At 45.1% G+C, this 25,039-nt stretch overlaps 2 protein-coding genes across 3 annotated transcripts; one reads left to right on the top strand and one right to left on the bottom strand.

Moving 5' to 3' along the window:
* Nucleotides 1–596: 596 nt before the first annotated feature.
* On the top strand, nucleotides 597–2,216 carry LOC146560365 (homeobox protein goosecoid-like). The gene is made up of 3 exons (XM_085244409.1): nucleotides 597–885; nucleotides 1,077–1,282; nucleotides 2,175–2,216. Exons 1-3 carry the CDS (start codon nucleotides 597–599, stop codon nucleotides 2,214–2,216), a joined length of 537 nt encoding a protein of 178 aa, XP_085100535.1.
* Nucleotides 2,217–4,687: 2,471 nt separating this feature from the next.
* On the bottom strand, nucleotides 4,688–23,560 carry clip3 (CAP-GLY domain containing linker protein 3). 2 transcript variants are annotated; one of them, XM_085244444.1, is made up of 15 exons: nucleotides 23,415–23,560; nucleotides 19,014–19,427; nucleotides 17,451–17,590; nucleotides 15,717–15,810; nucleotides 14,400–14,561; nucleotides 14,200–14,318; nucleotides 13,578–13,814; nucleotides 12,009–12,059; nucleotides 11,614–11,749; nucleotides 10,833–10,988; nucleotides 10,618–10,749; nucleotides 10,335–10,458; nucleotides 9,985–10,052; nucleotides 9,815–9,887; nucleotides 4,688–9,589 (listed from the first exon to the last, which is right to left on the bottom strand). In XM_085244444.1, the coding sequence occupies exons 2-15, from the start codon at nucleotides 19,402–19,404 to the stop codon at nucleotides 9,535–9,537; spliced, it is 1,938 nt and encodes a 645-aa protein (XP_085100570.1). In that variant the 5' UTR covers nucleotides 19,405–19,427; nucleotides 23,415–23,560; the 3' UTR covers nucleotides 4,688–9,534. The 2 variants fall into 2 exon arrangements, with proteins under 2 accessions (XP_085100570.1, XP_085100571.1); XM_085244445.1 differs by lacking the exon at nucleotides 12,009–12,059.
* Between the last annotated feature and the right edge of the window lie 1,479 nt (nucleotides 23,561–25,039).

Consider the following 25,039-nt stretch of genomic DNA (forward strand, 5'->3'; position numbering starts at 1 on the left):
CGAATATTATTTTAAGTCATATTCGAAGCTAAAGAATAAAGAGGAGTTTTGGTCTTTCAAACGGAACTAAAGGGATTTAAATGTAAAACGTCGTGAGATGAAAAGTAAATCTCGTATGTATCAAACTATTCTGTTCTTACACAAATGTTTCCAAACAGTTTCCAAATGTAAAGAAGTGTGTTCTTTCGTACACTATGGGTTTTTACATAATGTGGTTTCATTAACATTTAATCTATGAGGGTTTGATTCGCTCCAGTCTTGGCTGTTGTCTCTGAGGCGTTTACAAACTGGGGTTAATTAAGATCCAAAGTCTTTCATCTTTTCAGAGTGAAACAAAAGTTGAACTTTTAATCAAAAACTTCATTAACAACTAAAACTGCGCCATCACTGATGAAGGAGCTCTTTGAAGTTACAGGTAACACACCCATTACAGAAGCTGCTGTCAGTCATCGTCCACTTCAAACCATCAAAGGGTCAGGGGTCAAATCAAAGTCCAGATTTCTTCTCATGTCTGAATTCAGGAGCTGATTAACATGTTAAAGAGCAGAAGGTGTTTAAAGGTGGACGCTGGAGCTCTCGGGTCACAGAGAGAAACCATGGACCGAGGCCGAGTGTCGGACTTCAGCATCGAGCGCATCCTTTCCCCGCAGCTCGGCCCGAGGCCGCCGCTGCAGGACTTTCCACCGAACGGGTATCACCGGGGGGTCATCGGCAATGTCAGAGCTCCCTCGCCGGTCCAGGTCCCGTTACAGGCGATGGGCTGCCAGCAGTGCAGAGAGATGAGCTTCGGAGAGGAACGATTCCCGCTTTACAGACCCGCTGTCCATCAGCAGCACTTCTACTCAAACCCCGGAGTTTACGCGCACTTCAGCCAAAACCGTGCCGGTAAGCAGAGACTCTCACAGTTCAAGTTTTATTTCTTCACCAAAACTTTGAGACTCTTTTTTTTAAAAATGGGAAACTTTTATTATTTTTCGGATTTAGTCACAGTCAGGATGTGTTTGGTGTGATATTCATGCTTCTGTTTTGTCTGATTCTTTCTTCGCTAAAAGCATTTCTGGTCCTTTCCTCCCCAGATATGCAGCCTCTGGCGGCTTACAGCGGATACCCGCAGCCCTCGGCGGTGCCCCCGCAGTCGCTTCACAAGTTCCGGGTGAGGACGGTGTTCACTGACAGTCAGATCAAGCAGCTCGAGGCGCTGTTCGAGATCACGGAGTACCCCTCAGTGGAGACTCGTGCCGAGCTGGCGAGGCGCACCGGGCTGAGCGAGGAGACCGTCAGGGTGAGTCCGACATGTTGATTTGGGGTGTGAGGCTGTCAGGCCGTGAGGAACGAACAAGTGACCGTCCGTGCGTAAAATCCCTCCAAGTTACACAAAAGGCTCCCAAGTTCCATTTTACTTTGACTCAAGTAATTAAAAATAATAAGGGTATTTTATTACATGCATACATTAAACACAAAGGCCTTTTTTTAATCTTTGCGCACAGAGCAGCCAGGGAATGAACAACATACGAATTCACTTTTTAGAAAAACATCATTAAACCAGAGTTTATGTTATTATTTAACAATTTTAAGATTCTGCATTTTGAAACGGAAAAAACAATAAAAATGTCTCATGCGCAGGCGCTGTAAATGGTGCATGTAATGACAGCAGACTCACTGATGGGGAAACTGAAATGTTCCTGAAATTTGACTTAATTGTTTTGACTAAATTTGACTCGTGCTGTAGCCGAAGTTTCATGTTTTGTAGAACTGACTCATTAAATAAGAGGAGAAAAAATAGTTGCCTGGAAAAGTTCGAAGACTTTTAAATGTTTATTATCAGTGAAGATGGACGGTGCTACGGTGATCCAGTACCTTTGAATCCCTTTAACGTTCCCAGTACTGATACTACACTGGTTACTAGTTTTCAGTATTGGGCCTTTTGAAACGTTAGGTACCTTCATGCCTTCCAACATACTGTAGTGTTTGAGTACTTTAGACCTTTACCCGGTATTTCTAATAGATGAAGACCTGTGAAGGATTAGTACTTCACTAAGATTGCAGTTTGTAGTTCAAGATTACAGTTTTGGTACTGAACTGTTATATTTTCGTAAGCTGCACTGTCCTCTCAGACCGAAATGCGCACGCATATTAGAATCACGAGACTAACTCTGTGTCTCCTTCGTTTCCAGGTGTGGTTTAAGAACCGCAGAGCTCGGAGGAAGCGTCAGTGAAGCTCGCTCTTCTTCTCCGAGAACATCTTCACCTCCCAGACTGCCCGCCTGCTGTTCACCTGAAGCCTGCTGTTCACCCTCAAACCTGCATTCTTCTTAATGGCCAGTAGGAACACGACCCTTATTTATGACACTGCCCCCTGGTGGCAGTACACGAAAAGACTTTACGCTGCACATTTCTGAGCCTTGTCTCAATACCACGATGAACCTCAGGAAGAATGAATGATGAAATGTTTCGTTCAGACTGTTTGACCTAAAATTTAATTTATAAAATTCTTCTTTTTCTTTGAGCATTCAAAAATAAAAAAAAAAAAAAAGCACCTTTGAAGCAGAGTTTGTAACTTGGAGAGGTTTATGAAAATAAATGGAATTATGATTAAAATCCATAATATCCAGTTCTGTGTGTTTGTGCCTTTATTCACAGAATCAGTAACATGATTTGTAATGTTCTTTGTATTGATGCACATTCAGGAACACATGACAGGTAGTGTTACTGCAGGGCTGGACTGGGACAAAAAAATCAGCCCGGGCATTTTGACTAGTGACCGGCCCACCGTGGTATTATAGGAAAAGCCATAAAGCCTTTGTAATAAACTTAAACCTAAACCGTCCTCACTATTCTGCTATTCTAGACAGTACTTAAAAATATAAAACAACCTAATTTATGATTACATATTCCTCACTAATAGGGTTGCCAACTCCCAGCAAAAAAAGAAAAGAAAAATAGGGAACCCTCTGCCTCAAGATGCTTAACTGACAAAAACGTTTTTAATTTAATGCACGTATAAAACAAATGCACAGAAATCTGTTATTTTTCTCCAGTAATTAAATAGATTCAACATCTTTCTTCAACAGAATTGCAGACTGCACAGGTGGTACCTTCCCAAAGGAAAGGATACTATAACTTACTAGGATATATAGGCTTAATATTTACTGAATACAATAATGGATTTCTATAAATTTTAATCAGATGAAAACTTTGGTTGTAAGATTCAGATAATTATTTATTAAAAGCGAGACATTTTAAATGAGAATAAGAAAGAAAAGTATTTCTTTGTGCCCCCCTCTCCCTGTTAATGCTCTACATGCCCCCCTGGCAACACTTTGCTAGACCCGCCCCTGCACAGTTACCAGCTGTCAGCTGCTTAGAAAAGGATCCTGGTGTTATTTGTCTCTCAGAAACAGTTCATAACTTCAACTCATCCATGTCACCTGAAAGGTAAACCTGTTTCTCCATCACAGCTCTGATGATTCAGTAAGGACATCTCCTGGTTTCATCTTCATGTTTCCCTCTCACCACATATCCAAACCATCATGACCAGCAGCTTTGCAGCTGTGGCTCCAGCAAACATCAGCTGATACTAGAAATTAATATTAAATAAATTCTAACATCAGCTGATCAAACGTGCTGCTGTTGTTTAGCGCGACATCCGCTGGTTTCCTCTTTCTGGCGCAGAGAGAAAAGCTGATCAGCTGATCACTGATCAGTTTCATGATTGAATTAGCAACTTTCTAGCTGAAGAGGAACGGGGACAAATCGCTTTCCTCTTCACCTCAACTTTAAAGTTCGACCTCCTCGGCTGTAATTGGTCCAGCCCAGAGTCGATCATGACCAACTGGCCAATCCACCACCTTTCATTTATCCCGTTACAAAAAGAAAAGAAATAAAACCCCATCGGCCCATAAAAACGAAAAATCCCGGTATGACTGGGGTAGTAGCGATGAAGACTGTGACGAGAGGAAAGTGTGTTCTGAAAACTGGCCACTGGGTGTCACTGTTAATCATTTTTAATTGTGGTCTTCATATTTCTGGAGTAAAACAAGCTGTTACGTGACGTCGTTTTGTTGGAGACTAAGTAACACAAGGCTGGCCAAGCAACCATAGCACAAGAGGCAGGGTACACACAGGACAGTCTGTGACAGAGAAATGTTGCTGCAGTAAATGTAGTAAACTCTTTTTATTAAACCTTTGCTTAAATTGTAAGAAATGTGTAAAATTACAGAAATCTATCATTTCTTTGGTGTATTATAAACGGCTGTGGGTGAGGTCTTTGTCAGAGAACAAACAAACCACATTTAAAATCCAAAATCATTTTCCTCCTTCACATTTTCCAAAGGGCCTCATGTTTGATACCCCAGGTCTACAGACACCTGTGTGAGCCACGGAGGAGCTCACGGGGAGAAAGAAGCACAAAGAATCCCCATCAAACTAAAATCAACATGTAATTATGCTGCAAGTATGAATTTATTTATACTTATTGTCTGTCTAAAATTTAAAAATATGCATATAAATCATTTTCACTCTGCAGATTTTGTGGGTGTGCTCTGATAACTGGCTACAAGGTGTCAGTGTGAATCCTTTTATAGTCTGATGAGTCAAATAAAAAAAGATAATAAATGTATCAGTTTTATTAGTTACTGTTTCACCTGATTTTATCTGAACGCAGATAAAAAGTCCAGCAGACAGAAGGTTTAGAAAAACATCAAATCTTTATTATATTCATAGTTGTTATTATTAGAAGCATTTTCATGCTGATGGATGAGAAGATACACTGAAAACCCCGAATGAGAAAATACTGAGAGAGCATGCAGTGAGGATCTGTTAGGAAGAAGACGTCGATGCTCCTTCTCTCCTGTTTCTGCTTCCGCGCCCGTCGGCTTTAAACACACTTTGAAAACAGGAGTGACGCACACACATGGACTAAAGTAACACACACGCACACTTTACAAAACCAGAGAACAAAAAGTACACTTAGTGAAGTTATCAAAATATAGGCTATATACTGTATAATCTTCAGACTCCGAATGTTGAAATGAGCAGTGCCGAGTTCGTTTCTGTGATTTCGACGTTACATCGTCAGACAGCCGTCACTTCTTTAAAGGACACCGACTCTCTCAGTTAACTACAAATCACAGTTTCCATTCCTGCTGATCCAAACGTGACTGATTTCCTTCCTTTAAGCAGCCGCTGGCGTCAGTGCAGCTCTGAAAATCTGCTTGCAGAGAAGTTGTGTTGCAAACAAGAGCTGAGCCGCTAAAACTGTCCAACGGCTCCCGGCTTCACATCAGGAGGAAAGAAATCACAGAGGCGACTGACAATAAACTCCTGACTCAGCTTCGTCTTGAGTTGTGGAAGATGAGAGACGATCGCCGTGTTTGTGCTGATACGACATAATAACAACGCTTCTCCAGAACCAACCGTGATCACGGATGCACTGATCGGATATTTGGGTTGTCTGTCAGTCTGACGCCGAACACTTCAACAAGTCGTTCAGCTGTATGTAGCTTACACCACCCATCAGCAAGGGCCTGTCAGCTGTGGTGTAGCATGGAGGGAGCCAACAGGAAAGCAACTCTGAGGCTTTTCACACCTCCGATGCAAACAGCTTTTATTTGTGGATGATACAAACGTGCATGTGAGGAGCACTCAGACCGAGAGGACCAAAGGAAACTAAAGTAACAGACGCGACGCACAAATCAGTTCAACCAATGATATTTTTGTCTTCCAGACACTTGAAATACAAACAGATTTCCTGAATATCTGTTGTATTTGTGAGTCTTTAATAAGATAATATTGTCATAATCTTGTTTTTGTTTGGTTTCATCAGGGAAGCTGCCCTCTGGTGGACCAACGTCAACACTCATAACGAGGCTAACGGGAGTTTCTCTTCTTTGCTTTTAAATTTTCACTTTCAGGCTCCAGCTTCCAGTAAAGATCAGTAAAGATCAGTAAAGATCAGTAAAGATCACTGCTTCCTCATTCCAGACTGTTCCTGGGTCAGTCCTCGATATCAGCAGACACCCAAAGCCAGGCTACCACACTGGAGCTGAAAAAGTTTGATCGGTGCATCCCTGATCACGATTCTCAGGATACATGTATTTAACGTCATCTCATCTTGTTGAAGTGTGGAGAAACGAAGCCAACGTGGGCGATGAAGGCATCAAACAGGATTTTCATTTGAAACCAAAAAGTGGAAACATTTCTAGAACATTTTTAATTTACAGTCACATTTTGGTTTCGATTAGGAGAAGATGATGGCTACGACGTGACGGAGTTTCAGTGGCTGAATCTCGACAAGGATGCAAAATTTCAAACATTCCTGCTGCCTCAAAGTAAGGAAACCAATCTTAAAGTAAAAGCATGTTTGAAATCCAATCAACAAAAACGACAAAGTGAGAGTTTGTAGTTAAAGAGCTAAATCAGGCAAAAGGAGCGGCAACGGCCTTGGATACAGAAACCAAAGTGAAAATATGTGGCGATAAAAACGTCTGTAACGCTTCCTTTAGCGTGAGATTAATAACTGGTGACGCTCCACATCTACACAGCACGCTACGTTCAAACCGACATATCGACTGTACTGTTACTGTACGTTTACTGTACAAAGACAAACCTCCACCATCACTGCGGTCCACTAACGCTCGCCCGACTGGGTGGAGCTTCAGCATTGAACGCCGTGCTACGACAGCTGACTTGTGGCGATGAATTTCCAGAGTGAAACTATAAACAGATGCAAATACGACACGTGGACTGACTCCGGTTCGTCTGGCTTGTTTGGGCTGTGGCTGTGATATTTATTTGTGAAGGTAAAGCAGTAAGTCATCTGCACATCGCTCGAACGTCTAGTCCCATTTTTCAAAAAGCTGCTTCTCAGGACAGTTTTGGACGGTTCCAACAACTCGATGGATGCAGGACTGACTTTTTGTGTTCATCTCATCCATGATGATTTCAGGACATCCTTAAAGCAGCTTAAATTTACTACAGTCCTACCAGGACACCAGTTTGTGTCCGTGGGGAACGCGACATGACTCAACCTACCGCTCGTCTGGTTAAGTCATTCAGAGGCGAGGCTCAGGTCAAGTTCAAGCAGGAATGAAAGGTTTGTGACCACATGGACTAAATCCTGCAGCTGACTGAGTTAAACTGAGCGCCCGGTGAGTGGAAAAGCAAAAGCACTGCAGTTCTCGTTAGTATAACGTTGAAGCTGATTCCACGAGCACAAACAGGACATTATCCACAGCAGTGTGCACGAGCAACCACAAATGTCTCCTTTGGCCGAGGCTGCAGAGCACACGGAGAGAAAAACCGGCAAGCCCCGCCTCAAAGGCTCTTAACGACCTCATCATTCTCTAAAATGACCTTCAACCAGTGTTTGCAGGAAGGTGGTTGGTCATATTTCATAATTCTCATAGTTTAAAGTTTTACATCTCTGGAAACAAGTTACCAAATCTGCCCGGTCTTGCTCATGAGATCTGAATGCTCCGTCCAAGAATCAGATAACAGAATAATGAAGCAGCACAAACTGAGGATCTGACCTCACCAAATACGCTCCACGGTCTTCCTGGTGGCATCTGGGTCACTTTCCACTTGACTTGGATTAAAACTGAGGATGGATTTCATCCCTTCGCTTGCCCGGTTATTCTCTGTGCTCGCCCCAGCAGCCTCGGCCATCCGAGCGCGAGTGTGTTCATCTCTCTGTATCGAGTGCTCACAGAGTGTAACGAGACATTAACACAGGAAACGTTTCCACACAGAGATAGGTACACTGTTTACATATTGCTGTTTCTCAGTTATGCAGAGATTTACCATTAAGCACACATTTAGGTTAGCTTGTGTTTTTCTTTTCGCGGATGCTCACATTCACAAAAGATACCAAAGTCTTATTTAAATGGAGAGAGAGAGGAGCGAGAGAGGAGGGTCAGAGGAAGATCAAAGATTTGGACTCGGGAGCTCGTTTGGGGGTTAAACTTTTAAGTAAAGGTCATTAAAAACCTCGAAATGGAGGCGCTGATGAAGGGACGCTTAATATTACAAAGACATATTCTACCCTGAATGGACTGGACATCACATTTAGCTGGAACTGAAGCTCGTGTTCAGAGGCAACATAAAGACATGACAGTCTCATGAAATGGGGCCGGAAACGTCAACGGTTTGGGTCAGTTAGCAGTTTATGGTTAACAGATTACAACTGGAGCCTGTTATTAGTGTCCGAGTATTGGCAGTACGCTGATTAGCAGTGACTATAATCAAAGGTACTTTTTGTAAAGAATTCTTGGACAAAAGCAGATTCAATCCTTCAAAAAATAAACCAGCTTGCGCCTTTATGTCAAAGACATTTATGTTGCAGATGCAAATTGATGTAATACCTCTGTCGTCCACCAGGTGGACCTAAACTGCTCACGAGAAATTCTAAAATTAGCTCAGCATTCGTACAAATGTTGCTAATCAGACTTATTTTATTCATTGGAGCACAAAAATCGTTCTGTGCATGTAGACGACTGTAGTGCTGGTGGAAAACTACACTGGAGCTCAGATGAAGCGCTGCCACCTTGTGGTGAAAATGTGCGTTGCATTTCCTGCCAGACGTTTGCTGAAAGTACCTTTAAAGATTAACGGCTGACAAACAGCAGGATAAACATCAAAGCTGTTCTTTGTGGTCAGGAAAAATGGAAAAATGTAAATTAAAGATAAAGCTTCTTCTTGTTATTAAATGTTAGCATCCACACTCCTCCACATACAGCGAGTCAACCCGGAGGCCAAGAACCACTTACTTATCTCACACATCAGCAGTGGAAATAAACTCTCCTACAGACAATTATTGGCTGCGTTCAAGTAAAAACCCTGTTTTCACTTCTGAGTTTCAAACAGTTTGGAGTCGGGATGTTTTCTGGGATTTTCCCTCCATGCACTCGGGATTTTTACATCTTAACTCAAGCGGAGACGGCAGAGGTTCTTGGTCTCAGACGAGCAGACAAACTTATTTTGCACAAACTGTTTGAGCTCTCGTGCGCTGCTCTTGTTCATTTGTGCAGAAAGTGTCTGAGAATTTAACAAACACATCTGCCAAACCACAAAGCACAGGCTGAATATCTGCATTATTGTCCACGTTTGAGCTAGCTTGTGCCGAGCTTAGCATTAATGACAAAATCTGTTTAAGACCCAAAGCTAGTAGCAGCAAAAACAAACGTTTTGTGGTTGTTGTTAGGCCCCGAATGACAGCACAGCACGGACAAATACCGAGCTGGGACGATGAGGTGAGAAGACATGAAAGGTTGGGTTTTTTGGAGGAATCGGATTCTCGGTTTCTTCAAAGGAATGCGGAACGTTTTGATCAGATACAAGGCACTATAGATTTTGCTATAGAACGGCTAAATTAGGAGGTTCTGGGCTGAGATTAAGAGAGGAGGGGGACGGGGTCACCACGAGAAGTTTGACTGACGACGGCGAAAGTCGGTGAAAGCAGGAGTAGAAGATGGAGAGCAAGTACAGCGGAGAGACTGATCTGGTGGTGGAGTAGAAGAGAGAAGAGGAAGGGCGTAGTTAGGACTGCATCTCAGCGCGCAGCATCCACGGAAACCAACAACAGAAGAGCAGCCTGCAGGAGACGAGGAGGAGGAGGAAGAGCAGGGTTCAGTAAGTCTAATCCTGCCTGCTTTGCTGGACTTATTTGGACTTTTGATAAAAAGGTGAAAACAGTTTTATTTTGCTTTTCTTTTAAAAGCTCAAATTGAACCGTTTCCAAAATTTCCTCTTGTCAAAAAGTCCAAGAAAGCCGAACAGCAAAGAGCGCAGGACTGTAATGTGACGGAGCAGGGCTGACCTGGATATGGAGCTCTCAGACGTGAGGTCTTTAGGAGAACGCATCGTGTTGAAGTTACGCTTCGGCTGTGACACTGCAGCGCACAAGCACACAACGTTTGTTAGAACAAGGAGACAAATACGGTTTTCAGGGGTAAAGAATGATAATAAAACACTATGGTCGTCACTTACTGGTGATCTGGTGGACCTTCTTCACCGTGGAGCTGTCGTTCTGTGAGCCGTCCTTAGGGCCTCCGATTCTGACAACAACAGTGTTTATTGGCGACTTTTAAGGCGTCGCTCAGGAATCAAAGATTTTAAAAAGCCTTAATGTCACATCGTCCTGGTTACTTTGAAGCTTCACTTCAAGCTTCCACAGCTTTTAATGCTCTGCTGTATTTTCAGTTTTTTTCATATATTTAATCTTTTTCATTTCCAACATTGGAAGAATTTCTGAGCTAATTAATCCTGAAGCTGATTATCTCCCCATTCTCATTTATTACACACACTAAAACATCACGGTACCTTCGACATATCCTCACCTCTGGACACGGGAGGGCGGAGCAAACACTCCATATTTGGGCAGGCAGCTGAAGTAGCGGACCCCAAACACCGAGCCGTCGTGTTTCCCTGTGGGCTGGTCCAGCTCGATACCGAACCAGTAACCTGCAGGGACACAGATCCGGTCACAGCTGCTCTGTCTGATAAGCATTTCTGCAGGATTAGTGCAAAGTTTCTCCGGACTGGAGAAGGACAGACAACACAGTCCTACAAGTATCCACATGTGCACAGTTCAGAGAACCGACTGAGGATCAGCAAACGCACCTGGAGCAAAGTCTGTCTTGCCAAAGTAACGAACGATGCCGTGCTTCTGTCCGGCTACCAGAACCTGATCTCCGACCTCCACATTCATTCCCTCTGGATCCAGACTGGCTACTGAAGCCTTCTTCTTCTGGGCTGAGAATGCAGAACAAAACTGATGAGAAGCACAGATAAACCTAATCGAATGAAGCTATTAGCAAAGACTGTAGCTCGGTTACCTTTCTCTCGCTCTTTCTCCTTCTTCTCTTTCTCCTTCTTGGTCTTTCCTGCGAGGCGGGAGGCCAGATCCATGCGGGGTGTTCTTGGGGTGGAGGTGACTGATGAAGGCGTCTGGTCCACAGATTTGGAAATCTTTGAAACTGGAGCGAAAATCCCTGCAGGGCAGAAGTAGATCAACGCAGTGAGAAACAGCAACAACTCCTGTTTCCATGCTGGAAAGATGACGAGCGTGCTCCTCCAGAAGTCTCACTTTTCCACCAAAAGCCTCCACAAGAACAGTCGGTCAGTGAGTTTGTTTACAATGAAATCAAAGAGCTCACACCAGGACTTGCAGCAGGGACAGCCGACTGAACATGAACAAGGAGATGACTTTAAACGGTGAAATGAGGGAAGGACTCTTCGTGTTTGCCTCCTGTGTTTTTTAGTGATGCTTTTGATGAACAGAGATATGACGTCTTTAGATGTCACGTTCTCTGATGTATTCACTGATTCGCTGGATGTTCTAAAGCTTGGAGGTCTTGAAGAGCCACAGTCACTTCCTGCAGATTCAGGAAGTATTACTAAACTTGAGTTAGGTTTGTCTGATTCCCCTTTGGAGGTTTTCTGGGAACATCCAATGGGGAGCAGATCAGAACTCACTTGTGAGAACCCGGAGCAACTGGAAAAATCCTGGGAAAAGTCGCCTAGAATACGCTACTTAACACGGTGACTTGATTTCAGCTAACGGGAACAAAATGAAAGGAGTCTTTGTCTCGCCTGTAGAAACCACAAATCTCTCACCTAACTTCGGAGGGCAGATGAAGTAGCGGACGCCGCCCACGCTGCCATCGTTCTTGCCCTCTGGCTCGTCTAGCTCCACGCCGACCCACTGCCCGCTGGCGAACTCTGTAGTACCACAAAACCTCAGAGTGCCAGCCTGAGAGACACAGAAACAAAAAGAGAGGGCGGAGTCAGAGGTGACCTCTCGCACTCTCGGAGCATGACTGCAAAAGAGATTTTTTCTGGTTAGGTTGCATGGGGGCAGATAGTCTGGGTGTCTGCTGCTGTGTTTTATGAAAGGGACGAACGTGACATCAACGCTACAGATGGAGTGACGGTGATTTCATAGGAAGACAACATGTTGGCAGCGTGGTGAGTCACTTCAGTTAGTCTACAATCCAGCCACTCCAACCAACCTGTCTGCGTTTTGCAGCCGGGCTGTCGTCTCTGCTCTGGTCTCTGTGGGGCTGCACAGTGAAAACACACTGTTCAGAGCTCAAGAAGCACAGTGTGAAGGACAAACTGCCACCACACACACACACACACTGCTGTTTACATGTTGTTAAAAAGAAACTGCTGATCAGATTAACCTCTTAACATCCACTGGCAACCCCCCCCAAAGGCTACAGGGTCCTATTTTAAACGCCCAAATGTAAAAGCTGTTAATAAAAAACTGCAATTCAAACAAGACTTTATTTGAAATGTAACATCTTCTAGTTTCTGAAAATCTGCCGACCAAAAATAACGACTTGATGCTCGATCATCCAGGTAAGTAAATCTGTTGAATATGTTCGTCGGGATTTAGACTTTGCAGTGGGAGAAACATCAACTCATCCAAGTAAAGCCATTGTTCCTTCAGTGCTGCAGGTTTCAGTCACTGTGCAAATGTCCTGTTTATAAGGTTGAAACCTGCAGTCAGCTGAGACTGAAGACGTCACCTGATGATGATGAAACGTTTCTCCCACTGAAAACGTCCAGATGAACAGAATCCTGCAGAAACTGCTCGAAAATCCACCTACGGAGCAAATTCCAAACCACCGATCCCTTCCACATGTCAACCCAGATCAATCCAGGTGTGAAACCCCAGGTGAACATCAAGAAAACACTGGACTAACCTGGAGAGCATTGCTCCAAAAACCAGACAAAACTAGTTTCCAGGCAGGAGGGAAACTGGAATGAGAGTTTTGACACCAAAGTACAACTTCTGGCTTTCGATAAGAAGAAAGAAAATGCTACATTCAACCATAAGAGCGTCATTAAATCAGTGAAGCATGGTGGTCAATCAATCATCATCAATGAAACGATGAATTCTGACTTAGAATTAGCAGAAAATATCAGGAGACCTGTCTGTGAACTGAACCGTGCAGCAACACAAGAACCATCATCGCATCCTACAAAGAAGAAGAAGTCCTGACTCAGAGCCCCTCCCTCTCAGAGCTGAGGATGCCTGTACCTGGGAATGGAGTCAAATCCCTCAACAGCTGCCTGAAAAGGTCGTTTGTAGTTTTTGATACACGAGGTGGCTCACAGCAAATATCCAAAGCAAAGGTCCACATACCTGTAAGCCTCTGGAGTATTAAAAAGTACAAATCTAACATTTTAATGTAATTTCCTGTACATCTCTTTGAGTCTCCTTGACCTCCATCCACCAGGCTGCCACAGAACATCTTAGGGGTAGTTTGCATGTGAGCGACACGCTAAACAAGCACCGGCTCAGAAACTAGAAGATGCCACCTTCCAAATCTAGTCTCTTACACGAGTTCGGTCTTTTGTTGCAAGTCTGCATATAAGCACAAATATCATGTAAGTGAGTAGACGTGAACCAAACTGTACCTCTAACCCTAAAGAGGTCACTGTTGACCTGGTGGATGTTCAGAGGTTCAGGACCGTGATGTTTTAGGTCATGTTTATGCAGAAATACAGAAGATTTGTTGTTTCAATATCCGTCAATCCATTTATCCCAGTTTGATCTCAGCGTGTCTGACCTTCATGTCGTCCAGCACCACGCGGTCTCCCAGCTTCAGCCCCAGAGCGGCCAGCATCAGGTTTCCTGGGATGTTGTCGTAGTTGGGCAGCGTGGCTCTGGGAAGATTGCAGCTCAGTGGAACGGCGTCCAGTAGCAGCTGCTTCAGCTCTTTGGCCACCATTGCCGCCTCCGCCTTGTCCAGGCTCATGTCCATTGGGTCGGGAACCACCTCTGCTGGAACCTGACCCTTATCGTTCTGCAGAAACAAGTCAGAAAGTCAGATTTGAGACGATAAATCACCATTAAGGGTCTCTGGATTTCAGCTTTAAAGGAACAGCAGCACAAAAAACTCAAGGAGCTGAAGCAGTCTTATTATCCTTATCCTCCACCTGCAGTTCAGACCTTCACAGACTGGATCAGCCAATCAGAGGAGAGCTCGGCAGAAGCTAAAAAGGCTTGTTACAGAATTAAAAAGAACTGAGGGTCTGCACCAAGGACCGGGACAAGGTAAAGAAGGATTACTTTGAACTGAAAATTATGCAAAGCTACGTTAATTCATGAATTAAAAACAAACAAACATGGAGCTGGAGATGAGCCCATTTAATTAGCCCCCAGTAGTAAGTAAGGAAAGCTGTCCTTACCCGGACGGTGGGGTTGGCTCCGTGCTCCAGCAGACATTTGACTGCACCCAGGCAGAGGTTGGAGGCGGCGATGTGGAGAGCCGTACCATAGTGGAAATCGCTGCATGTGGAGTTCAGGACTGAGGAGAACACGGAAGGAGAGTCTCACCTCCTGTTACCTTCAGAACGACCACTAAAATACTGCCTGGTGTAGAAATTACCTCTGGGTTTGGCTGCTTTGAGCAGGACTCGGATCAGCTCCGGGACGTCGAAGTACGCGGCATAGTGCAGGGCGTTCATGTTGGTCCAGCGGCTCCTCAGACTCACGTCGGCGCCCAGCGAGATCAGCTGAGTGGTGAGACGCAGCGCTGCCGCCGGGTCGCCTGCACACACAATGAGGACGAAACTAAGACGCGGAGGAGCTGAATCCACCACACGCACAGACGCCGGCCGCCCCAGAGCAGGTCCAAGCAGCTGCCCTGTACAATAACTTGGAACCACGTGAGAGCTCGAGTCGGCATTATTCCCAGTTGTTACATCAGGACGAACTAGAGGAACGTGGGACCTGAAACAAGGATCGCCCCTCTGCTCTTCCTCCTGAAGCAAAATCTCTTCTGAATCGAGGGTGGAAGGATTTGAGACTTTGGACTGAAGTTGGTTTGGTGTGTTGTTGGGATTTTTTTGTTTCATGTGATTTGTGATTATTAGAATTCAACCCCCTGAGGGCCAAGTTTTCACAGGTAATAACACAAACTCTTCACAGAAGGTTTATGGGAAAAATATGTAAATACTTTTATTATTTTCTCGTGGGTGAAGTCAGAGTCATCAGCAGTAACGTCGAGTTAGACCCAGGATGGTAAAGTTGAAGATTTGTGATATTCTGGGCTGATATCAGCGTTTAGAGTCATTTGTCAGATATTTATTCTGGGATGATTAACAGAGACGCACTGACTCCAGTTTTCCAAATGTGTCCTGCTGACTTAGATGATGTCTCTAAGAACCTGACAGCCTTACAAGCAAAAAGCAGCTTTTCTTCATAATTAAAGAACCTTTTTGAACATGAACTGTGGTGAGTTTCTCTCACTTAAACTACTGAACTAATGAAAGTGCTGAAAGTGAAGTGAAATGAGCTGCTGCCGGATACCCGACCTCACCCGACGTCACCGAGCCAGCAACTTTTTTTCTGTTTTTCACTCGTCTCTGTAGTTTTGCTCGTAGCCGCCTTGATCCTTTGCTCATACCGAGGCTGCTAGCTTGCGGCTGAGGTTTGGATAACTTTGTTAACTGGCTGAGGGTGAATTACGAGGTCTATTGTCTCCATCACTCACAGCGAAGAGCTCGCTAACAGCCACAGCCTCACACTAACGACCTGCCTGTGAGTCTGCAACTGAGTATTTGAACACATCGCTGTGTGTATGCTGCATATGAAACAGGCTAATTAAGTCAGGAACTGTCTGATCCTGGTCTCTGGTCGGTCGGTCGGTCGGTGCACCTCTAGACCGATGCTTCCCTAATAAGTATCAAATAAAGTAACTTACCAACTCCGTGCGCTCCGGCCTTGCAGCTGTAGTGAAGCAGCGTCATGTCGGTCAAACCATCGCGGTCGTTCACATGGCAACCACGCTTCAGGAGCTGAGACGGAGGAAAGACAGTTACAGGTAACCTGACCAGAGATTTCACATCAAAACTTTACAAACTGATATCTGCACGTGCAGGCTTCTGGAACTTTCCCTTTCTGTTTAGAGCCACTTGTACTCTGGGTTTTTTAATCGTGTCAGAGCATGTTCTGGTTTTCACACAGCAGTTATTGATATCAGGCTTTCAGTTTTCTGGATTTTTAGGCGTCACTTTCCTGTCACACTAAACAAAAACGTTAAATAAAGCCAGGAGGGGCAGATAGCTGAGGATACATTTATAATATTTTATTTAACATCAGTATATCGCTCCTACATGTGATGTTATGGTTGTATAATAAACTTTAAAGTGGGAAAACCCTGAGTTCACATCCTGGCCGTGCTGGCTGCCAGCCTTCCAGCTCGTTGGCTGATTTCTTCTCCGCGATCGTCGCTGTGCCGCTCTCTCCTTGTTTTTCTTTCCTCCAGGCTGAGTCGGCTTCACGCTGAGTCACGGTGAAGCCTCACTGACTTTCCATCGCTCCCTCTCCCTCTGCACCACTTGCTCTGCCTCCTGTTTCCATGCAGCCATTTTAACTGGGTCATTATCACCATCTCTCTGTGAGCAGCGCTGCTGCCAGTGTGACCATTACAGAAGGTCTGTACAGATATGCCCCCTTCATAAACCTTTCCCCTCCCTAAGGGATGGATTTCTTTAAATAATTGTTTAGGTTACGGTGAGCGGATGGGCCTGATGATGCACATGGATGCTGCTGCTTTAGGTTTGCTTTGGAGCATTTTCAGTGCAGTGATCTGACAAACAGCATGTCCAGCTGTGGGGCCCGCGCATCCAATCTTCTCTAGGATGTTATTTGCATGTTGCTTAGCAACAATTACATGGTATCTGTGCCTTGGTCACCATGGTTGCTAAAAACTTGGCACAGCAGCTTCTTCTCACTTTTGACTAAAAATAAAGTAACGGCAGCAACAACCTTTGAGACGCTGCTGGTGATGCAATCAAAGTGCACATACAGGTGTCTGATGCAGAGAGCACTTTATCACATGGAAGAGCCTCCATATTGTTATCTGGTATCCAGTCCAAATCAATCATCAATAATAAATAATCTTCCAAGCCTGTATTTTTTAATTGCATGGACCATAATTTGTGCTTTGAACAGAAGCTTTCAGCATTCAGGCTTTAAGAGCCTGACAAGAGCTGCTCAGAGAGACATCACTGTGTGTGTGTGTGTGTGTGTGTGTGTGTGTGTGTGTGTGTGTGTGTGTGTGTGTGTCCAGAGGGTTGAATCTGGGTCAATGTGACAATGAATCAGTGTTGGCTTTAAGCCAGTGACACAGAGGACTGCAGCAGGCTGAAAGAGAAGCTGCAGCACTGCCGAGGTTTCAAAAACGGAGACATGAGCCCCAAAGTTTAAGCCTAATGGACGTTATTAAAAAATTAACTATGAATGTATGAATCAGGAAATTATGTGTAGAAAGCAGCAAGTTTTTATGCATCAGACTGTAAACGTGTTTATTTCTGCTGTAAAGTTTGAACAGGGGAGTCTGTGGGGACGGACTCACTGCTGGAGCCTCTAGTGGACGTTAGAGGAACTGCAGGTTTTCCAGTGGTTTTTTTTCTTTTTGCTTTTATGTTCTCACCTCATTGCCGATGATGTCAATCTTGTGCTGCACCTGGGGAACCCACTGTCGCACGATGGCGAACAGCTCAGGGACCGTGGTTTGGGGATTCATGAGGATCTCCAAGCAGGCCGGGTCATTTGGGTCGAAGAAGGTGAACACTGCACGCAAACAGGAAGAAATCACAGATGAGCTTAAAGAGACAAAGAAAGGTAAATGGAAAGGAGCGAGGAAAGCAGGCAGGAGATGGTTCCAGACGGTGACACCAAGAAGAATCTGTCCCCGTCATCAAATCAGAAATAACCTGCGAGTGCTGCAGTTTCTCTTCCTGCAGGCTCTGCAGCTCTGAGGAGGGTTTTATTTCACTGCCATCAGCCTGACAACCTGCCCCACTGCGACTCACTGTCAGCAGCTCCGGGAGAGCCATTCCACTTCCTGCTAATAACAATGAAGGAAATCAGCTGCATATTCATCTTGAGGCACAGCAGGGGGCGCTCATGAGCTTGTCCTCAATAGCCCCTTTTCCATTAGTACCTACTCGATCGACTCAGCACGATTCGCTACAGTTTTCAGGGTTTTCCATTAAGTCATAGTACCTGCTCACTCGGGGTTCCTAGCGATCCGAGCAGGTACTAAAATGTGACATCGTCAGACTTCATCCCACCAACTGGCTGGTCAGTACCGTCACTCGATTGTTTACGAAAATCCAAACCACCATTTTTGAAGCTTGACTACGAGGGAAACGGCTACAAAAACGACGCCGTGATCCAGAGTGTGAGAAAAGCCACAGACTGAGCAGCAGGTATATCATCACCTCGACGTCCACCTTTGTTGTGGCAGTCATGTCATGACATGCAGATATGTTGCTATGACGACAAGCACGCACACTGGGTTGTAATGGAAAATCAGTGGATCCGAGTAGGTACTAATGGAGAAGGTCTTATGAATGGGACTGAAATAAAATACCACCGATGTGTAACTTTATCTATAAAATGCATTCTGCTAATGCAAGCTGATTGGTCACTAAAGGACGTCCTCCCTCAATGGCGCCCATTCCCAAAAGATAACCGGACGTTAGAAGTTAAAGAAGAAGAAGCAGCTGGTTGCGGTGGTTGAAGGTGATGCAGCTACACAGTCTCTGCTGCTGTTTGCTTCACGCCCCAAATCAAAATGGCAGCTGCCATTAAGCAGCTTGTGGTGCTGTAACATCAGTAATACTCAGACACAACAGAAACCTGTGAGAAACATCTAAAAATTAAAGTGAAGCTGTTGTCGGGACCAAACATTTACCTCACATTTATATTTTTGCTCTACAGCTCCGCAGAGCGCCCCCTAGGGAGCAGGAAGTGCACAGAGTAGGAGTTAATGCTGAAAGAATAAAAGTCAGCTTGAGAGCGCCCTCTGCTGTGCTGCTCCGTGAACTGCGGTGATTTGCTTACTGAACAGTGATTGGCTGTCATCAATACAACAGGCCGATCAGTCAGACTGCGAGTGCTGACAGTGAGCTGTGACTCCAGCAGTCTCCACTTTAACAGCGTGACTGGCAGCATTTAAGGTGTCTGAATTTAAGGTGGTATGACGTACCGTAGTCTTTGGGCAGCGGTGCCTGGGCGGACGGGTGCACCATGGCTCGGCGCCGCGGCTCGTGAACCGGACTCTGGTACTCGGACACAGACACGGGCTCTGGCTCCGGTTCGGCCGGAGCCTCCTCCTCTTCCTCGCGCTCCTCTCTCTCCTCCCGCTCCTCCTCCTGCTGCTCTTCTTCCTCATCCTCCTCCACTTCTGTCCTCTCCTCCTGCTCCCTCTCTTCCTCTAGCTCATACTCCTCCTCTTCCTCTTCTTCCTCCTCCTCTACTTCTTCCTCCTCTTCTTCAGTCAGCGCCTCCTCCTCCTCTCTCTGGACCCTCCCCTCCTCCTGCTCCTCCCGGTCGTGCCTCTCCTTCTCCTGCACCTCCAGGTTCTCCTCTTTTGTCATGATGAGGGATTCTGCAGCAGGGCCTGTCAGAGAGGACGCAGTAACAGATTTTCATGAGATTTTCTATTATTTTGTCCTTTAAACAACATTTTGCTCACATTTTATTCAGGAATTCTCAGCGTTTGTGCTCCTCAAACACTAATGAGAATACAAGCAGAGGTTGAAACAGGAAGCTGGATGTTGGAGAGCACAAACTGTCAGTGAGTAGTAAATACTAATAACTAAGGACATCCCTGATTCAGGGAGCCTTACGTCCTCGGTCAGGACACCATCCAGTCTGACTGACCTTCATGAAGAACCAGGTTTCACAGCCTTTCTTGATGTTTTACTCCATCAGACTGCTGAGCCTTCACACTTTTTGACTGACTGTACAAGTCTGATCAGAGAAGACAGGTGTGTGCTAACAGCCACGGCTGGCGTGCCCTCACCCCGTCTTTGTAACTGACACTGAGTCTTTAAAAGGAGCTGCTTCCTTTGCTTTCCTGCGGACTGAGGTTCTGTTTCTGTCACATTGTCTCGTGTGACCTGAAAGACTTCTAGCTGCAATGACTGCCCCTCTTGTTTGGTTTAATATTCGCATTTTGTGAAACAGAATCAACCACAAGAAGTCCAAAACTGCGACACGGGTGAGACTGCTGCAGATAATAAGCATGATATGAACCAGAACACAGGACATCGCGATACAGACCTCGTCATAAGAAGCACGACATCATCGAAACCAGAGCCACAAAACACGGGACACAGATCAAAGCAGGAAATCCAAACTTCCCCCAGAAACAAATGAAACAGAAAAGCTGAAAACATTCAGCTGCTACGTCACATAGAAGCTCATTTTCTTTGCTCCAAAAAGACAGAAAATCTTTACCTTTCAGATGTTTGATTGAATCTAAGGTGAGGTTACTGTTTCAGACTAAATCTGCTCCGTGTGATGTTTCAAATGTTCTGTGCACAAACACTCATAATAAAGCTTTATTGGCAGCACATAAAGACAATGACCGTCTGCATCTTAACATCACACCTGAATCCAAACGGTTAGAATTCTATTACTGTGCTGTTACATGAAACTAACATTACTCAGATAAACCTACTGCTAATACTGGGCTCGAGCTTAGTTATTACTTGGTATTTACTCAATAATTACATTTTGTAATTACATAATTATTCCACTAGCACCACATTATGTTTCTGAGCTGTGCTGTGACGCGCTTCAAACAGCTTTACTTTAGGTTTCTGCTGCAGAATGACTTTAAATAAACAGATTCAATCAGTGACGCAGTTTGTTGCCAGTAACACAACATTTCAGCAGTTTGTTGTGCTGTACTCGGGCCGCTCCCGGCCCGAACCACCGCACGGCTCCGCCACGAGGGCGTGGCCGGGATGCAGCTGAGACCGGCCGAGGTTTGTTTTCCTTCAGCGTCTTGTTGTCTCTGTTTCCATTCAGCATCACAACACGAGTGCTAAGTATAACTCCAGAGAGGGTGTGTGTGTGTGAGTGTGTGAGAGAGAGGAAAGAGCTGAAAGCAGGCTAATTGACCCACTGCACAGTGGCTTAGAGGGCTAACGCTAACCCTTGCTGCCCATCATTAGCTGTTGACTGGATTAAATCCACTTTAGCAAATGGACACGATGCTGACATCCATCCGACTGCATCCATCACTGAGTCAGCATCATGCAGAGTGTGCTGGTTTAGGTTTAGGCTGCTTTCAAACGCTAAAGGCAGCGTTTTCTTTATTTCTTCACGTTATTTATCAAATGTCTGTGCGACGCAGCCGTGCAGTCTATGCACGCCATGGATTTCATGTATCTGCAGAATCTTCCAGAACAGGCCTGAACGTGTCACTGTAGGCTGTTTACACGTGAAAATGACCTGAAAAGCATGAGCGGGATAAACACTTCCCTCTGTGCACCATTTAGTGGGTTTGACTTCTCTGATTAAGCTCGTTATCAGTGCTTTATGTAATCTGAGATCCCAGCGGGACACAACGACAACAGGACTCAGCTGAGGCCACAATCGAGGTTACGCAACACGACCCTACGAGTCAGCGTGGACACACACACACACACACACAGGTGAAGTGCATAAGCATCCCGATGAATCTCCTAAAAATAAGCTCAGCTGCTGCTCTCTGCTGTGTTAACGAGGTTCCTGTTTTCAGACGCCTCGCTTCCAGGTCAAATGATCCGGGCTGATTTAGGACCAGTGAAGGCAACACGCACATACATGTTACATGTATTCACTTCATGTTTATGGCACATGTACTAAACACAACTTCATGTAGATTTACTGAAACAAAAATAAAGAAATGAGAGATTCCTGATGAAAGCCTGAGCAGCACCAAAGTTACAGCCACGCTCAGCATTCTGAGAACAGAGATCATCTGTGTTAATAAACATGAGTTTGGATTATATTCCAGATTATTGTTGACTGGACGACGACACCGAGAAACAAAAAGCGTTTCTGTCCCTACAGGTACAAACTGCAGCACGTCGCCTCTAAGGAGGCGCTTTTGACCTTTTGTAAGGCCACTGTGCTACATCCATGTTCTCAAACAGGAACAAACGCGTTCACAGTCACAGGCTCTTCTGGGTTTTTCTATGTGCACCATCAGGAGAAAGTCAGTGTTCAGACACGTAAGACGTATTTCCCAAAATCTCCACGATGTCCAAGATGTTCCCGTTTTAAAGATAACCACGTTGTCCCGTGTTCAAAACGTTCCTTCATTAGCAAAACAAACACATTCAGCAGTTTCCTTATGCCCCAAACATCCCAGCAAAGCCTTTCCCAGTAATAATTTTATCATCAATATACTCCAGGGGATTTTTTATATGACCCCGAAAAAGCTCATTTTAAGGAATAGCTAACAAACTGCCCCCCCCCCCCCCCATAATATTCCCGCTTTCTAAAAATTCAAACTTTCCAGTAAATTTCTAAAATCTCCAGATGTTCCATAATGTTCCGACTTTCCTAAGACCTTCCAGCGAGCCTTGAATCTGACCACGTGAAAGTATTTTCACTTTTTTGTCTTCTCGTGGAAGCAACTTTTCCTTTTTCCTGCAACACAGTGTCGAAGAATACTGCTACTTTCCAAAACGAACATTTCCCCCAATTTTCCTCGTGAACAAAAATATTTTCATTTCCACAAATCGACCGGCTCAGTTCACACACTGGAGCAACATCGACCTCTTACTGGGAATACTGGGAAAGCTCTGTTACCACCAACAAACAGCTCCTTTTACAGATTACATGGCAAGCTGCGCACTATTTAAAATATCCATACTTTCCAACATATTATGGATAAATCTCCTCATGCATATTCAAAGATGTCCGTGTTTTCTTAGATCGGCCCACTCAGCTCGCAGACTGGAGAAGGATCGATCTCTTACTGGGAATACTGGGAACGCTCCGCTCTACCCAGCAAAGAGCTCGTTTTACAGATTGACCGACACGCAGACCTGAGCGCTTATAACGCGACAGCTGCGCGATATTTGTGTGGGTTTGTGGTGGTTAGAAGCTGTTAGACGCCACGTGATGTGGGAGGCGGAGGAAGGAAAGGAGGAGAGGAAGGAGGCCATGGCAGCTTCAGCATCCTCCTCCTCCTCCACCCAGCCTCCATTTTACATCAAACCAAACATGAAGACAAAATCGCTGCAAACCGAGTCAGAACATGCCCGAACCCACGGTCTCCTCCCCACGCAGCGTGTTTCTGACGCTGAGTGATGAAAATGTTGGGATTCGGGCTCGGTGCGCGTTTGTGGCGATGTGCGCAGTGAAGGCCAGGACGGGAAAAACGCCCCTGTGACACAATGAAAACATCGGCAGGCTGCTTAAAGCCCACCGGAGCCACTTTAAAGAGATTTGAAGCTGCTGCTGCTGTTTTCTCCATCCTTCCTCCGCAGCATCGTCATCCTCACTAAAGCACCTGCTCTGCCTCCATCGTCTCGTCGCCTCCAAACCCCGTAAATGAAGCTCAGCTCGGACTCAAATCTGCGCTTTGACGTGTTTTACTTACCTGAGAACAAGCCGCTGGTTGATGAGTGGGTGACGAGCTTCTCTCTTGTCTGATGGCAGCTCCGCAGCACTCACCTCTGTGACGCTGCGCTCCTTCCGCCGCTGTATATAGTCCTCCCTCTCTCTCCGCCCAGACGGTTCTGGCTGTTTCCGTCTGCGTCGCTCCACCGCCTCTCTCGCTCACCTCTCCGCCGCTCAGCCATAAAAACACTTTCAGAGAAGAAATGACTTTTTTAATGGGATCAGCTGAATAATTATTCCTTCATTTAGGAATAAGACGCCTTTATATACACAGACACTCTCCATTAGATACACCTATTCAGCTGCTTGTTAATACAATCATATGATAGAAACCCAGCGCAGTTAATCATGTAGACATGGTCAGGACAACTCGCTGAAGTTCAAAGTGAACATTGGAATGACGAAGATTTAAGACTTCTTTGCCCCCAGACGTTCATGTGAGTGTTTCAAAAACTGCTATTGATCGGCTGGGATTTTCCACACAGCCACAGAAAATCTATTTTACAGAAAATGGTCTGAAAAGGAGCTAATATCCCGCGAGCAGCAGTTCTCTAGGAGAAAGGGAGAATTGCTTCAAGCTTATAATTAAGCCACCAGTAACTTAAATAACTACTTGTTACAACTGAGGTATGCAGAAGAGCATCCATATGATCCACAGCAGGTGTCAACTAAGAAAACCAACACTACAACTGAACCAACATTGGATGTTGGACGGTGGGTCAGAATTTGCCTTAAACGTCATGAAAACTTGGATGCATCCTACATTGCATCTTATGTACATGCTGTTGGTTTTGGCCTCTCAGCACCAACTGAGCATCATTCAGACTCAACAGCCTAACTGAGTGTTGTTGCTGACCATGTCCATCCCTTCATGACCAGTGTACCATATTCAGATGGCTGCAGGATACACAATCATACAGAGTACAACATACAGTGAAATGTTTTCTGTCCAGGCTGCGGACATAGCTGCGCCATTCCAGGGCTTGGTTTTTCACATGGGGGGTCTAGCCAGGACCCTTACTGGATATTGGCTGGGGAATCAAACTTTTGCTCCAAAGGTGTGTAGTCTTACCACTACACTATCGAGCTGGTAGAATAGAGTTCAATAGAGCACCTTTGGAATGATGGAATGGGAGAATCACATTGTGCACATTTGTGCCACTGCCAAATCTGAAGCAGTTGTGTGATGCTATCACATCAGCATGGACCAAAATCTCAGAGCAATGTTGAATGTGGGCTGTGAAGAGCTAACGCAGCTATGAAGGAAAAAGTGAGTCCAACCCAGTACTAAAAAGATGTACCTAATAAAGCAGGGGTGGGGAACTCCAGGCCTCGAGGGCCTGTGTCCTGCAGGTTTTAGATATCACCAAGAATCACATGATTAGTTCATTCCCAGGCCTCTGGAGAACTTCAAGACATGTTGAGGAGGTCATTTAGCCATTTAAATCAGCTGTGATGGATCACAGACACATCTAAAACCTGCAGGATCCCGGTCCTCGAGGCCTGAAGTTGCCTACCCCTGTAATAAAGTGACTGGTGAGTGTACAGGGATATTTTTTTAATGAATCTGTTAGACCCTGATGAGGAAAGCAGAAGAGAATGGAT

Source organism: Mchenga conophoros, linkage group LG14, assembly GCF_057382185.1.
Source record: "Mchenga conophoros isolate Kocher_MC1m ecotype Shallow Benthic linkage group LG14, M_conophoros_male_GT1.1, whole genome shotgun sequence".
NCBI classification, from domain to species: Eukaryota; Metazoa; Chordata; class Actinopteri; order Cichliformes; family Cichlidae; genus Mchenga; species Mchenga conophoros.

Excerpts from the sequence above, each read along its gene's own strand:
- clip3 (XM_085244444.1), bottom strand. The coding sequence starts at position 19,404 with ATGACAAAAGAGGAGAACCTGGAGGTGCAGGAGAAGGAGAGGCACGAC. Across the intron at positions 14,562-15,716 it reads GGCCGGAGCGCACGGAGTTG|GCGACCCGGCGGCAGCGCTG; the intron begins GTAAGTTACTTT and ends TTGTGTGTGCAG. Across the intron at positions 10,750-10,832 it reads GGAGAAAGAGCGAGAGAAAG|CCCAGAAGAAGAAGGCTTCA; the intron begins GTAACCGAGCTA and ends CTGCATTCTCAG.
- LOC146560365 (XM_085244409.1), top strand. The coding sequence starts at position 597 with ATGGACCGAGGCCGAGTGTCGGACTTCAGCATCGAGCGCATCCTTTCC. Across the intron at positions 886-1,076 it reads CTTCAGCCAAAACCGTGCCG|ATATGCAGCCTCTGGCGGCT; the intron begins GTAAGCAGAGAC and ends TTTCCTCCCCAG. Across the intron at positions 1,283-2,174 it reads TGAGCGAGGAGACCGTCAGG|GTGTGGTTTAAGAACCGCAG; the intron begins GTGAGTCCGACA and ends CTTCGTTTCCAG.